General features: G+C 37.5%; 1 protein-coding gene across 8 annotated transcripts in view; it reads left to right on the top strand.

Annotated features, from left to right (window-relative positions):
• The window catches only part of LOC120426541 (semaphorin-1A), a 308507-nt gene that overhangs the window by 271331 nt on the left and 20332 nt on the right, over positions 1-16844 (top strand). For all 8 annotated transcript variants that reach the window (XM_052707283.1, XM_052707282.1, XM_052707281.1 and 5 more), the window contains exons 13-14: positions 1844-1987; positions 14200-14311. In XM_052707283.1, the coding sequence (XP_052563243.1) occupies positions 1844-1987; positions 14200-14311 (256 nt within the window). The remainder of the gene's footprint in view (positions 1-1843; positions 1988-14199; positions 14312-16844) is intronic.

Here is a 16844-nt window from a genome sequence, read left to right as displayed (position 1 = left end):
AATACGTCATTTGTCCAAATTTAGAACAAATTTCTGAGGATGGTGGGGCAGTTGCCCCATGTTGCCCTACCCTGTTCACGCTAGTGTCGAAGACACCATATTTTTATGATTTTTTGAAAAGTTATTAGTTTTCGATAATGAACATTTTTGCGCGGCCGGCTATTACATCACACATGATTATTTGAAATCAAATAAATCTTTAAAATAACAAAAATTAAAAAAGACTCAAAATTTGCGGACATAATTTTTTTTTTCTCAAATTTATTTAGAATATAAATACATCGTAAAATGTATTTAAAAGATCGGATATTTATGGAACAGGCTGCAAAATAATGGGTTTTTCAGCACGAGTCATAACAGTCACCAAAGAGGCTCTGCCAAGTTGGATTAATAAAACAAGTGCTTTATCAATTTTTTTATATGAATAGGTTGTTATGTTAAACATGTGTTGTCCATGTCTTTAGTCAATTCACCATTTTCCGTCAAGATATTTGAAACAGTATGAAAATGTTAAACTTTGTGTGAAATGAGCGCTTATTATTTTTTTTTTCCAAATTTCTTCAAATCTTTTCTACAGAACTTCAAAAAGCATAGGAAAATAAAACTCTTAAAATTAAAAAAAAAATTAAGGTTGGAAGTGTGACTTGTTTTATGCGACTTTAGCTTTACCAATGTTTTACAAAATTTAATTATTTGAAAAAAAATAAAAACAAGAAAAAACTATATAGCCAAAGGTGGTAGAATAACCAAATACTACCAAAAACAAAAATAAACTAAACAAGATACATGCAAATTAAAATACTTAAAAATGAAACAAGAAAAACATAAAACACGAAAAGTAAAGTTTTTCGTGGTTCAAAAGTTGCTCAACATGGCCTCCTAAACAAACGAAAAATAAAAATTTTCGAAAAAAACTGGGCAGTAGAGGGTTAACTCATCACTATAGAATGACAGCAACTTTTTCTTCAAAATAAATTGCCTTTTTCAAACATTTAAAAGAATATTGTCGTATTTGAGTAATTTTCTAAAATTTTGCCGCAAAACTGCTTTTAGACAGTCATATTCGGAAAAAAATAATTATTTTTGAATGCACATTGATTTTTTTGACATTGTAATAATTTTGTGAACATTGATTACAATGGAAATGTTTGCAAGAATAACCATCTTTTGATTTGCATTTGAAAAAACGAATCTTAAGAGTTTTCAACTACGTTATTTTAAAGAATTTGGCAAATGTTTTCCCTTTCCTGAAGTTGTACATCTTTTTTTCTGATCTGTGGTCCCAACATTCCCAACACATTTTTTGAAGCCCTTTGTTTGGAAATGGAAAAAAATGTTTGTAATGTTTCCGTTATTGTTAACACTGCTTCTTTAGAAAAAGATGAGGAGACAAAAACGATTAATTTTTAAAGTAATTAAAAAAACAATTACTAGAGTTTTTTTGAAAATGTCCTATAAGCTATTGTCTTTCATATGTTTATAGGACCTTTTCAAAAAAAAATCGAGATTTCTACTTTCAAAATATCTGCAAATTTGCGATCATTTGCGATAAGTCTATTTTTTTATAATTGGAACTTAAATTTCCTCTGCAAAAAGATTAATCAAAGTATTTTTTTTATCAAAATAGAGTCCAAATTCACCGAACAGTTCATCTGCAATAATAACTGCAAAACTTGTTTAAAAAAAAAGCATCAACCACGCACAGGTGGATAAGCTTGATATTTTTTCGGGGAACTTCAGCCACGTGAGCGTGAACGTTCAAATTTCGGCCCAAGAAGAGGAGCCATCCAGCAAAGCCAGCTGGGCCAGGTTGTTTTAATTAAAATTTCAATCTTCATTCCAGATCACGGAAAAATCATCAAAACTGTGAATGCAGAATCTGCCGACTCGAGCAAAAAAGTCTCCTCGGTTGTAATCGAGGAAATCGATGCCCTGCCAACGAGCGAACCGGTGCGGAGCCTGGAGATTGTCCGGACCATGCAATACGGTAAGCTGACAATGGTTTCTGCTATCATTTTGCCCTGGTATCTTGATTAAAGTTTGGGCTAACAAAAAAAAACACCGAGTAGAGATCTGATGACGACGGGTGCGAGTTTTTCAGAACCAACGAATCATTTTCAAGAAAACAACACAGCACACAATTCCTATAATGAAATGAAAGATAAACCACACTGAATGAGTGCCCGGAAACTTTTCCTCCTACAGCTCTAATGACGCATTTTATATCCCTGTCTGGCTCGTTAACAGTGTGCCCCTCCTTGCCTGAGCACAGCGCCCCGATAATGTCAAGTTCAATCTGAGACGAGAGAAGTGCGATATCTTCATTTATTTATTTTCTCTGTTTCATTCAAACTCTTGTACAAAGTTCAGCAGTTGCTGGAACTCTCGGATATCTCTCTGACAGAAGACACCATCCAGCATCCACCAACCGACCGAGCCACCGCAACCACACAAGAACCACCACCAGCAAACGGCAAGAACCCAGCAAAACCAGTGGAAATATTTTCCCCAATTTGTTCCAGAATCACGTTTCACTTTCCAGGCAGTGTACTTTTCGATTTCATTCGTCTTTCTTTGTTTAGCAAACGCCTCATTCCACCCACCAGTGGGGGGCAGGGGTTAGAACGGGGCAAACTGGGCCAACAACCCTCTTGCAATGATTTATTACAATCACATCTCCCGTGTAGAAGTGATCGGAAATAAGGGTGGGCCAAGAAGATGAACCGAAATCTCTGATGGGGAACGAGTTTTCTCAACCGGCAGCAGCAGCGTTGCGATGGATCCTTCTTTGGCTGCATGGGGAATATTATAAAAAATGAACTTTCGATTCGATATCAGGTATCGAATTGGGGGTGGCTTGGGCATGGACTTGGCTTCTGTTCCAATTTGCAATCCTCATTATTCTCGTTTCATTAAAAGTCGAATCCGTTCCACAATCAGACATTCAGTCAGTAGAGCAAAACCTATTGGGATCCATAGGGCTAGAGAAAGAGTAAGAAAAACCTGCATGAAAGAATTTTGTGGAATAATGTTGCCAGCATAGGTTTTTTTTCTGATGGCTGTATTTATTTTATATTTTAACTACACAGATAAATTTTTTATCATGGAATTCAACTCTGCTACAAATGTTCAATGAAAATCGGTTTGTTTTTTTTTCAACTCGGTTTAATTCACCGATTTTTTAAATTTACCCTTTCTTTCAAAAGAACACAGTAGCAAAAATAAATGGCATTATAACGTCTGAGAATGGTAACCCATTGTTTTCGGTAAAATTACTCAAAAATATTTCTTTAAAAATATATTGTGGATTGGAGATACATTTTTATAAGTAAAAAAACTATTTAGATTTTCGTTTTTTTTGGAAAAATAAATAGGGTGCATAGTTTTTAATGTTAGTTTATTTTTTTTTAGTTAAATATGTCTTTTTTGAACTTTCTTATAATAATTACATTTCTTTTACATGCTAAGTTGTATGGCCTAATGCTCTTCATCTTTGCTGTATTTTTCGTTTTATTATTAACTGATCAGATTTATTTATTTACTTCAAATTGTTTTACATTTTTGCATTGAATAGAATACATTTGAGTAAAAAAGAAAAAAAAATCTCTTTAACAACTAATCCTAACTTAAAACTAAAAAACTAATTTCATTGAAATATTCAAAATCATTAGAACGAGTAAACTACGAACTGTATTTTAAGATGAATGCTCCAAGTGTTCCGTACGAGTTTTGCAATCACGCAGTGTAGTTGTCATCTCGATGAAAATGTTCAGAAGTTCTTGTGGTGAAAACAGGTCACTGCTGCCTTCATCCGTTGATGTTGGTTGGTTTTCCCTCGGTTGCTGACTGAAGCCAGGAGGTGTTGTATTCTCTGTTCCGCTGATTCAACGGCAATGGCTGCAGATTTGGAACCACTCGAACTGATCCTGCTCCTGGTGACGCCAAAGCAGGAAAATCCACGTCCGTGAATGCTGGTGGTGTTCTGCGACGATTTGGTTGGTGCCTCGTCGTCGCTTGCTGCCGAATTTTTACAAACTCAGCACGTTTTGAGCAGCTCCGATTCTTGGTAGAATGGTCGCCGCCGCAATTGAAGCATTTCGCTTCGATACAGCAAAAAATCCGATGGTAAAATCGCATGCAATGGCATGCACATCACCTTTGTGAGCAAAAGCATGTAATATTGCATGAGAAAACGTGTACACAAAAAGCATGTATAAAAGAAAAAAAGATTTTGCATACCCCAAAAATAACATCAATCTGGTGAGAGTCATATCCAGTTTACCAAGTCCACGCCCCAACCATCTCGTCTATTTTACCGTCTTATAATCATTACGTTCAACGCCGATGTACCAGTAGCTTTCCCGTGCGTCGTATACTGAATTAACTGCATACGATGTATGGGGAACTTACAGCTATATCGGTGTTCATCCAGCTAAATTCACAGCGTCGAGATAGCCGAGATGGTTGGGGTGCGGACTTGGTAATCTGGATATGACTCTCACCCGATTGTTATTATTTTTGTGGTGTACAAATTTTTTTTTTCTTCCGTACATGCTTTTTGTGTACATGTTTTCTCATACAATTTTACATGCTTTTGCTCACAAAGGTGATGTGCATGCTTTGCATGCGATTTTACACAGAAATGTTTTACTGTGTCGTTGATTGTTTCGCAAGCTTGAGTTTTGTGCTCACCTCCGCAGGTTGCACAACGACTCTTGATGAAACTGTTCCTTCCACCATGTCCAAACTGCAAGCAGTTCGAACACTGTGTCACGTCACGGTGCACTGGACGATAACGTTCCCAAGTCACGATGATGTTGAAAATTGCCCGAACTGCTTTCAGCTCAGACGGCGTTGTCGATCCTTTCTCGAGATGAACCAGGTACAGTCGATCACGATACTTGATGTCCTTGTTGTGTCTCGTCATCTTGAAGACTTCGATCACGTTCAACTTAAGAGTTTTTAGCTCTTCTTTCAGCACACTCACATCCATGTCGTACAGGCCACGGAGGACCTGTTTCATGGGGCGTTTACCTGGATCGTCATGGCTGTAGTATTCAATCTTTGTGTTGTTCAGGAAATCCCGAACGTAGTTGTAATCCTTTCTGGTAGGTAGGAGAATTTTGAGTCCATCAGCACACAAGCGAATGGAAGCTCGTAAAGCACCAGATTTGATAAACCCGGTCAGCCACTTTCGCACCGAATCCGATGACGATGTTTCTAATCTAATCTAATCTAATCTAATCAGACCCTAGCGCAGCCAATCTTTCGAAGGGATCCTGGAGAGTGCCTTAGGTTAGATGACGCCTAGCACTCTTCTTGTCATTTATTAACATTTGTAGTGCGCGCCATTGCATTAGAATGCATTGAAACATCACAAGCGTTAAAGCGGCCAGGCCTACTGCGTAAAGCCGTATCGCAGAGATGACTCGTAATTGGGTTGAGTTTGAGCACTGAGTGTTCGAACAACAACACAATTGTGAATCGACAGGGGAGGATGAAGCGTGGGGACACACCACCATACGCTCCGAGATTTTGGTTGTATTCGTTGGGAGCACCATGCTAATAAGGTTTGGTACTCCGGGACCCTCTGGGATGAGACATTGTATTTCCACGAATGCCCGGGACACTATTTGCCGTGGTTATAGCGCCACAACTCGCTCTCTGTAACAGTATTTCTAATTCCAGTCCACGCTCATCAAGTCGTCATGGCCTAGTGGTTAGCATTTTTGCTTACCAATCCAAAGGACGGGGGATCGAACCCCGCCTCGAGCGATTTTGATTTTTCGTTCATATTCATCATTTCAAATTTTCTGTGTTCTTAACTTTCTCGTTGGGAGCAGATGGGAATCGAACCCAGAACCATTCGCTTATAAAGCGAACACCGTAACCAGTCAGCCACGGCCGCTCCTGCACCGAATCCGATGACGATGTTTTCACAAAAATAGGCGGCAGCTTTTCCCGTCGTTCAAATTCTTCCTTCTCGCTCACGTCCACAGGGAGGGTAGCGAACTGGTTTCCAGACAATTTTTGAGCGTCCATGCTCAAACTGCCTGGCTTTGCAGGTAGCGCCTCGGCATTCTTTAACTTCTTCAAATTTACCGATCCTGCTGGTGAGGACCGCCTCTTTTTCTTGCCGTGAGGCATTTTTGCACTTTTTAGCACTTTTCAGGAGCTAATATCGAGGAGTACCTCACTGTTTGGGGATCCACAAGGGAATGAAAAATGCTAGTCTATGATTCATCTAAAACAAAACAATGCATTGCAATGTATCGACAATGCACCTTGCCCTGGCTTTTATACTTCTACGTGACGACCCGATGTCTTGACGACTTGACAATTTGACGACTTGACAACTTGACGACTTGACAACTTGACGACATGACGACTTGACGACTGACGACTTGACTTTGACAATTTGACAACTTTTGTTTAAATCAACAGAGAGTATTATTTACTTTAAAAGAAAATAGAAGAGCGATGCAATTGTTGCTGAGATACAGCCTTAAAAGAAAAGCAAACTATACAAAAATTGCTTTTCAAATTTTCAACAAAAAAGTGTTTTTTCCAAATCACGAAAAAAATATTGAAAATTATAAAATCAACCCTAACACATGTAAAGAGTGAAAATTTGTAATTTTTTACATTGAATTAATTTCATTCAATATTTCAAAAATAATGATTTGTCAATTTATTTTTAAGTGAAAAACAGTTGCATTGGTTGTTTCATGAAAAGTCTTGTGCCTTATCTGTAACAATTTCGTTTTCATTTAATTATCGAATTCATTCCTGAATTTTGAGAATTCATGTTTGTATAAAATATAAGTTATAAATACAGACTGTCAAATACTGAACTACCGTGGCCGGCTTCGCGTTACGCGTAAAAATGTGCACTGGGATTCTTACCGGTAGGGGATGGGTTTTGTACTTGATTTCTAATCCAGAGGTCGTGAGTTCGATTCTCGTACCAGGATGATGATGTTTTAAAGTTTTAAGATGTTTTCGATCGTTTTCAAAATCCATCGACATGCCTTTCGAGCAGCGATGCTGAGATGGACACGGTTTCCATCGGATTTGAATAAGTTTTCTAGTATTTTATAATTGGAAAATAAATTAACACTTGTAGCACCAAGGGGATCAAAAAGTTGGAAATGCAACTTCATCCGGCTGTATCTCGGCGATTTGGATGATTCTTAATGCATTCGATCCGGAAGAATGTCAAGAATCACCTCCAACAAGGTAGATCCAAAACAGATGCATCTACCTTAAGTTATAATAAAAAAGGCATTTCCAACTTTTTTTCCAAGGGTTGTATGAGCCGGTGAAGTTGCATTTCCAACTTTTTTGACACCGTTGGGGCTACAAGTGTTAATCATTCGTACCAGGTTTTTATTATCTCGACAGTTTCATTCTGGTTGCACTGCTCAACCAAGACCAGGAGGATTCACTCAGGATGCATGTAACCAACCTAGCAAATCCAGCCAGCCAGCAGCAGCAGTGGCTGAGTTTACCCAAGATCTACCATCCAATCAACCAGCAGTAGAATTTATCGGAAAGTATAACGCAAACAATGGAAAGCCAAAACCAATGTACCAGAATCCGTTTACCCTTCATACCCTCATCATCATCATCGGAAGAGGGCGGTCGCATCATCATCATGGAGACCTCGACATCATTCCGTGTCTGCTGCTCGCATCGAGTGGAACAATCAAATTCCGTATCGATGGTCTTTCCACACTGATGAGGATTGCTCGCTGAACCGGTTCCGACACCTTCCGGTTTTCGGGGGCAACCTCTGGGAGGATTCTGCTACTGATTAGAAACGTTAGAATGCTTAGTTTTGCTTTAGATTTGGAGGATTTTTTTTAAGCTTTGTATGAAACCACTAACGAAAGGCAATACCAGTTATTTATGGAAACTGTGGCTGCATCTTTCCCCGAAAGGAATCAACCACTTACCACCTGTTTCGTAATTTGATGGTTCTCTGTAAAATGACGCTCGCAGCGCGCGCAAACTTACCGGAAACAATTTCCCCGATTCGGCGTTTCGCGATTTTCATCCCGATTTTTCATCCCGCGACAATTGACCAGCTCGGGGAAACTGTTTTAAGGCTTGGTGTGGACTCAATTGAAACTTTTTAAGAGGTTTTAATTTATATCTCCGTGCCTTCCGAGCTGCGTTGCTGAAGGTTTTATCAATCATACTGTAATCCACAACACAAACATTCGCTCTTGCGGTGATAAAGAATTGTTTGATTTAAACAACAAGCTTTGGCTCTCAACTTGAGAGTCTCAAGAGTAAACTTTACCCGTCGACGTGCCTTCCGATCAGTGATTATATGGGAGGAACTTTTTAAGAAATTTTAAATCTTGTTCATTTTCTGCGCCTCCTAAACTCCAACAGAATTCTATTCTAATTGAAGAACTTATGAAGAAATCACTTTAATTTCTATTTTTTACAATTTTAAGTCAGTTTACTTTTATCCAAAAGAATGAATTTAATAGAAAAACTAAATTCCAAATGAAAAACAAAATTTCCTGGTCCAGATTTTCAACAAACCTTACGCCAAACCTTTACCTTTCCTATGGTCCCCGGGCAAACAACGAGGCCGAACCCGCAGAACAGCTGAACCGTAAATGCCCTCTCGTCGTCGAGTCCGGCTGCCGTGGGCAGCTGCCAGGAAGAGGCCTTTTCTGCGCTCAATACGCGCCAATTCCCAGCACTCCCAAATAGGACAATCCAGGGGAAAGTTGAGGCGGAAGCCCTCCAAACCGGCCCCTCCTTTTTTGGGATGTTGCAGCAAATTCAGCGGCAGTAGCCGGGCCAGACAGACAAATTGGGAAATGCAAATGAATTCGTTCGCTCCTGTTGTTGGGGAGTGATGCTGAATGATGCTTTTTTATTGCTTAGTCCTGTGAACGACAGACAGGTGAAGTGGTGTTTGGTTTTTTTTTTCGTGGGATTTTCCTTCCCCGAAGGTAATACAATTTGAAACTATAGAAATTTAGAATTGCGTTTCGATTGTGAGCAAGTTGGTAGCAATCGCTTCAGGTTAAACAATTCATGAAAGCACAAATGGTTTGTGAGCTTCCTGGGAAATGTTTTGTGCATTTGTATTTCCAAGAATTTTCTTATTGCTTTCAGTGTCAAAGTGTCAACTTGCAAAATTGTGCCAATTATAGTTCAATTCAAATCCAGCTTGCCTAGTTCAGCAGCAAAGTTTCCATTTTTCACGGAAACTGTACTGTAGATTCGACAAGCAACTATCTTTTAAAATTTCATCGACTTTCCCACGAAATTGCTCGCTCCAATTAGCCATCCTAACCAGCCACCCTCAACCCCAACCAATGCAATGCCATAAGAAGCTCATCATCCACGAACATCTCCTCGTGTTACACAAACTCATCAGCAGCAACCAGCAAAAATGCTCACCACACAAGCTAGCACATCCAACCAGAAGGGACCAATCACTGGCTGAAACAAACAGCACGCGAAGCACCAACTTCTTGCCAAAGTGCATCGAAATAAAAACTTTATTTTCGCTTCTTCACTTATCACTTTGGCGCTGTTCTTTTTGCCATCAACTCCCATCCCCATTTCTATTGCACTTTCCTCCATGTCTCTATGTCGATCCATCTCCCCAGATGTGTTGTCAGCCGCACTCGCAGCTTCTTATTCTTGCAGTTTGTCGACGTTGTACTATCTTTTTCACATTAGCGGGAACCTTTTGCCTGCCCAACTGAGGAGAGGCTATAAAATCGCTCGAAAAATTAACTTTCTAATTTGACCTCCTAGTCCTAGACCCACCTTAATTTATACTTTTCGACTCAGAATCAAATTCTGAGCAAATGGATGTGTGTTTGTGTGTGTGTGTGTAAATATAAACTTGATTTTCTCGGCTTTGGCTGAACGAATTTTGTCTGGATGTGGTCTACTCGGTCCAGTTTCGGGTCCCACAGGTTGGTATTGAAAAAATTGTAAAATTTCTTTAAGTTGCTTAAAAGTTGTCATAAAAACACTTTTTAGACAACTACAAAAAAGGGTGACTTCAACATAACCTCAAATGGCCGGTTCCGAACGCAACGTAAGAGCCATGTAGAGGATTGTCATTTTCATTTGGTGTTTTCCTGACAAAAAGTCTGCAACTTTTTGAAATAAGGTAATTTTTTATTATCCGCAAAAAAATTATCTTGTTGGCAAAATATTATTTTTCTTGAAAAAAAGTTTTGACTCTTATTCATGATCATCCCAAATTCTGGCCACCATCATGCTACCACGTGCTACGTTTGTTTGTCAACAAAGCTTCAGCTGGAAGGTGAGACGAAGTGAAGGGGAATGGGTTTTGATATTTGTAATCCCGCATCGGCGGGTTATTTCGAAAGCCGTTTCCAACGACCGAGCCCAGTAAGGAACTGACCGTACAATACTTTATACATGAGAGGAAGGCACCAACCACCTAAATGTTAATCAAGAAACGTTTTTTCATTCATACCTCAATTTTCAAAATTACAATCTTGAAAATCTTGAATTTTCAGAACGATTTCTGGCTCTACATTAGAGCTAAAAAAGATAAAAACAAGTGGGTTTGCTCAGAAAATCACTCAGAAAATTTAAAATGCGTACTGCATCGTTTAATATCCATATTGAAAATAATGAAAATTTTAGTATTTTCATAAAATACGGTATTTTGTAAAAAAAAAAATTATTTTACAAAAAAAACTGTACAAACATTTAGGTGCATGTGAAATTTATTATTGTTTTAACGTCATGATTCGAAATCCGGACACTTAGTAGCATATTATTTTTGTTATAGCTGGCAAAACATCATGTAATAAGTTGGAAATGTATAAATATCATCAGGATGTAGTATAAACAGTCAGTTTCAAGAAAATGCATGCAAAATATGCCTTTTCTAACAATTTTTCATCAGAATTTGAAAATTAAAATGACTTGTTGTGCTTCGAATCCCGGACACTGATAAAAGCTGATTCGAAATCCGGACACTTTTGCTCCGAATTCCGGACACTCGATTTCACTTATGAATCGCACAAATTTGGACTGAAATGTTAGTGAATGGCATTCTTTAGGTCTCAAATAAGCTGTTAACATCAAAACAATCGATAGTTTATATAAAAATTTGCTAGAATTTGAGGAAATCGAAACTATAAATTTCTGCTTTGCCTTCCCGGTGCTTCGAACGCCTATGAAATATTTCAAGTGAAATGTTTCGCATTTTTGATAAACTTATAATTTTATTGTATTTAATTGTTTTGGCATTAACTACAGCGTTCCAACAAACTTTAAATGAAAGTTGATGATGGATTTTTTCAAATAACACAGTTTTGACATTCATAAGGCGAACTCATATCCAAATAATTGATAAAACAAGATGGAGTGTCCGGGTTTCGAAGCGTCCGGGAATTCGAATCATGACGTTATATCCGTACTGAAAATGATGAAAAATTTAGTGTTTTCATGAAATATGGTATTTTATGAAAATGTTAATATTTTACAAAAAAAAACTCTATCATAGTGAAAATTCAATTTCGCTCGTTTGATTGTATAGAAAATCATGAACATTTGAGTATTTGCTTGAAATGCTGTATTTTGTGAAAATATTTGTATCTAAAAAAACAAAAATCTTATAAAGTGAAAATGCATAAAAATATCGCAACGTTTGATGACCATATTGAAAATCATGAAAATTTGAGTATTTGTATGAAATACGGTGGGGCTTTTGTGAAAATTTAAGTGTTTTCTTATATTGAAAATGACGAAATTTTTAGTAAAAGAAACTCTAATAAAATGAAAATGCATACGAAATTTCGCATCGTTCGATACCCAAATTTCAAAATATATGTTTGAGTATTTTAAAAAATATCGTATTTTGTGAATTTTTTAAGTACTTGAAATTTGAAACTTACTACATTATCATACAAGTTATAAAACGTCCATTGTAGAAGGGGAGATATTTCGCCAAATTAATAACACCGATGTGGTTAGTTTGACTGTCCAAAACGTTCTGATTTTATTGTAATCGAAAAGTCCCCCAGAGCCTCACACACGAGGTACTGAGGTTTTGCTTATTGAGCATTAATCGAGCTACTTGCTTTAATCGCGGTGAGGTAAACGAAGTTTAGCTTTGTTCGCAGTTTGGGTTACTGTTGTCGGCTGTGCTGACGATGTTGGTGGCGTCGATCAATTATGCGGAAAGCAATTTCCGTAACTTACATTATTATACTCGATCAACTGTTGCAAACGCAGTACTCCATTTTATCATTAATTCAGTTTGTTTTAGTTGAATGTACTGTTGAAAACAAAACACAGACTCGATTATCCGAAGTTTCGATTGTCCGAAGTTCGATTATCCGAAGGTTTATATGGGACTTATGATAGTTAAATCACGACCATAACAAAGGTTTTTTTCGTGTTTCTTAATTTTCTTACTTTTTACTTCAAATTCGAGTTCTGCGACCCCATTTTTGGCAAATTTGAATATTTGATTGCATCTTAAATTAAAAAAAAATGCATTTTTTCAATATGTTGTCACCGCCATTTTGGCAGCCATCTTCTATATCATTTTAGAGTAATTTATGGGTCAACTCGAGCATCAAAAATAAGACAAAGATTTTTTTCGTGATTCGACTATCCGAAGATTTGATTATCCGAAGTGTTTCTTTTAATATTTTGACAAGTTTGACTGCAGTGGGTCAGTTTCAGACAGTATTTAAGATTTTCGCTTACAAATATAGGTTCTCTAATCAAAATGAACTTTTCAGATGTTATAACTCAAAAAGATATTCCAGTGTGACCTTTCATTTTGAAAGAGTAAATTTATAGTAATCGTTGTCAAAACATAGATTAAAACACTCAACATTATTTTTAAAAATCACACCAAATAACAATAGGGAGTCTTCGCACAATGCGTCCCCTGCAACACGAGGGCACAACGGCGTCGATTTGGCGGTTGATGTTGGTCCATGACAAGCAAAAGAATACCAAGAAAAAAGGATAAATCTTATCAACTTTTTTGCCGCGCTGCATTCTTCGTCCTGATGGTTTTGCGGAGCATTCAAGACAAACATTTCTGTGGGATTACCCCAGCGGAAGGGGCTCGACCCTGCAAAAACAAAGAGCCTTTAACCTTCAAGGGCATCCAGCTGACTCGGGACGCGATTCCCCACCATCTCCTAAACGAAACTGGACCAGGCTGCTACTCGTGTGAAATGGACTTCTTTTTTTTCTTGGTAGGGTGACATTTTTTTGCCTTTTTCTCCAATACATCTTTTTTCCGGAGAAAGTCTGCTTTTGCTGTCGTCCTTGTCGTTGTCGCAACTTTGGCCTCATGTGCCCCAGAAAGAAGGGCAACCAGAGTTTCCTTCTTTGCCGCAGAACTAACTTTTCGGAGCTTCGAGTAATTACAACTTGGTCAAACAAAACTCTAAATTATAATTTAATTGATGTTTGCCAAGAATGTGCAGCATTCCCTTGGAAAATACACTGAGTCACACACACACACACACAGTTTCAGTTAAGTATAAGACAGTCAAGTTTTCCTCTACTTCTTGGCCCGAAAATGAGGAAATCATTAGCCGGTCGGAAGTTTCCGGGGAAAATTTGGGCGGCTCCGGCTTTGGCCCCGGCCCGGATGGGTGAAATATTGGCGAACGAAAGTGTGCCTGCTGCAGTGCAAACTCGTGGTGGTGGAACCGGTGCGGAACTTATTTGAAACTAATGAGCCAATTGGGGAGGGGGAGAAGGACTTGCTGTAAATAGATATAAAGTTTGGGGAAAGTTTCAGTCACAGCGAGATTTCAATGGGTGTAGAAATTCAAATAAAATGTTGAGGGAGGAAACAAAATGGTATAAATCCTCTCAAAGATTTAAGCAATAGATTTGCCATTTAATTTAAAATATCACAAACATTGCACACAATCCCCCGAAAGGTACCCACCCGGATTTAATTCCAGCGCGTCATCAGATTTCTCGACCACGTGAAAGGATTTGCAATTAAAATTCCTTACCATCAGTTACAGAGCGAAAGAATAAACGCATAATTTTCACTTTGTTTTCTTGCATGCTTTTAATTATCACCTGCCTTCTTCTCCGCCGCCCGGGAACCATCGATCGAACGGAAAACCAACAACAACGACGATGCCATCGACCACCTCACCTGGAAACCGCGACCACCCCCCACAGACACGCCAAAGGACGGAAGTTATGATGATGGAAAATTAATTATAGTCACCGATACAACCGTGATAGCGATTAAATTACACCGTTGCAGCAGCGAAAAGATAACAAGTTGCAGGTAATTAAACACCGTATAAAGGATGGGGGAGGGGAAGGAGGGATGTTGGAAAGAAAATGGAAAAATCCAAGGTTCTGAAACGTTGCGTTCTACGAACTTTTCGTTAGCTTTGCAACGATGAACTGATTGCTTATGCTGCGGATTAAGTTTAATTCAATTTTAAAACCGACGAAAAGTTGATCATCGGAACGTGATGCATATGAACTTGAAGAACGTGATGCATATAAAATGAAGAGTTTTTTTGCTAGTAATTTGAATTTGATTAATTTGTTATAATCTTTCAAATCCTTTCAACTTTGATTGTTAGACAAAACGGACCATGTAATCAATGGAACTAGGGTTAAAAAATGCTCATGAAATAAATCTTTAGTGGTAGCTATTTCCTTGTCTAAAAATTGGATTTAAAAGAATTTTGTTATTTTCAAAATTATAAATTTCTAATATTTAAAACAAAATGTTTAGGAAAAAACTTTTTTCTCTGAGGAACAAAATAAAAACGAGAAGTCTCTCAACTTAAATTATCTTGTATCGAAGATTTGGCCCATATTCAGATCTTCATTAGGATTTTTTTAACAGCTTGGTAATTCTCTACCAACTCACACGAAATCGGGAAAAGTTGCCACGACCCCTCTTCGATTTGCGTGAAACTTTGTCCTAAGGGGTAACTTTTCTCCCTGATCACGAATCCGAGGTCCGTTTTTTGATATCTCATGACGGAGGGCGGTACGACCCCTTTTTTTTTTGAGCATGCGAAAAAAGAGGTGTTTTCAATAATTTGCAGCCTGAAACGGTGATGAGATAGAAATTTGGTGTCAAAGGAACTTTTATGTAAAATTAGACGCCCGATTGATGGCGTACTCAGAATTCCGAAAAAACGTATTTTTCATAGAAAAAAACACTGAGAAAGTTTTAAAAATTCTGCCATTTCCGTTACTCTACTGTAATTTTTTTTTGAACATGTTATTTTAAGGGAAGTTTAATGTACTTTTCGAATCTACATTGACCCAGAAGGGTAATTTTTTCCATTTGGAACATAATTTTTCATTTTAAAATTTTCGTGTTTTTTCAAACTTTGCAGGGTTATTTTTAAAGTGTAATAATGTTGCACAAAGTTGTAGAGCAGACAATTACAAAAAATTTGATATTGTCTGCTCTACAGCTTTGCAGAACATTATTACCGTCTAAAAAATAACCCTGCAAAGTTAGAAAAAACACGAAATTTTAAAATGAAAATGTTTGATCTAAATGAAAAAATTACCCTTCTGGGTTAATGAAGATTCGAAAAGTACATTAAATATCCCTTAAAATGCAATGTTCCAAAAGTTTTTACAGTGGAGAAACGGAAAATGGCAGAGTTTTTAAAACTTTTTTAGTGTTTTTTTTTTCAATGGAAATACGTTTTTTTCAGAATTCTGAGTACGCCATCAAATCGGGCGTCTAATTTTACATAAAAGTCCCTTTGACACCAAATTTATATTTCATCGCCGTTTCAGGCTCACAGCAAAAAATCCGATGGTAAAATCGCATGCAAAAGCATGCACATCACCTTCGTCAAAATAAACACTTAATATTACACACTGCATGTACATTTTTTTGCAAACACAAAAAAAAGTTGCAACCGACGGGATTCAAACTCAGCACCAACGGTAAGGACTGGCACCTTAGCCCACTCGGCCATCGGACCGATGTAAAGCTGAAAGGATAACCGCATATATGGGCATGACATTTCGGTCAAGTAGGTTTCCCATACACCCAGGCCTTTTACACGCAGCTGGATTACTACTTTTTTAGCTGTGCTGCAAATTATTGAAAAACACCTCTTTTTTGCATGCTCAAAAATAAAAGGGGTCGTACCGCCCCTCCGTCACGAGATATCAAAAACGGACCTCGGATTCGTGATCAGGGACAAAAGTTACCCCTTAGGACAAAGTTTCACGCAAATTGAAGAGGGGTCGGGGCGACTGCTGTGCGAGTTGGCGGAGAATTACCCAGCTATCATGGTGTTTACAAAAAAATACGGTCGGAAAAATAAAAAAATATAAATTAAAAAAATGTTTTATAGAGTTGAATTTTCGAGTGGTTATTTAAGGAAAAAATAATTGAATTGACAAGTTTTAGAATTTAGTGCAGTGAATTTATCAGAAATTCATTTTTGTAGTAACTTTTCAAACGGGTGAAACCTTGAATGTAAACAAGCAGCATATCCCACTCTTACTCAAAGTGAACTGATACTAGAGCAAGTGAAATCGACTATTTGTTTACATCCAATGTTTCGCCCGTTAGAAAAGTTGCTACGGGTTTCACAAGTCATTTCAAACTAATATTTTTTAATACATAATTTTACCAAATTTCAGCCATATCTGTAGTTTTTTTTTTATATTTGAGTTAAATGGCTGTATTAATCAATTATCAATATTTAAGTTAAAAGTATAACAAAATGCTTAAACATTAATACAGTTATGCTACCGCCGAAAATTTGCTGAATATCAATAATTATATGTAAATATAAATAAAATTATTCAGAAACTAAGGT

Source organism: Culex pipiens, chromosome 2, assembly GCF_016801865.2.
Source record: "Culex pipiens pallens isolate TS chromosome 2, TS_CPP_V2, whole genome shotgun sequence".
Classification (NCBI taxonomy): Eukaryota; Metazoa; Arthropoda; class Insecta; order Diptera; family Culicidae; genus Culex; species Culex pipiens.
The sequence above is the reverse complement of the archived record's forward strand: the minus strand, read 5'-3'. Positions and strand labels throughout refer to the sequence as shown.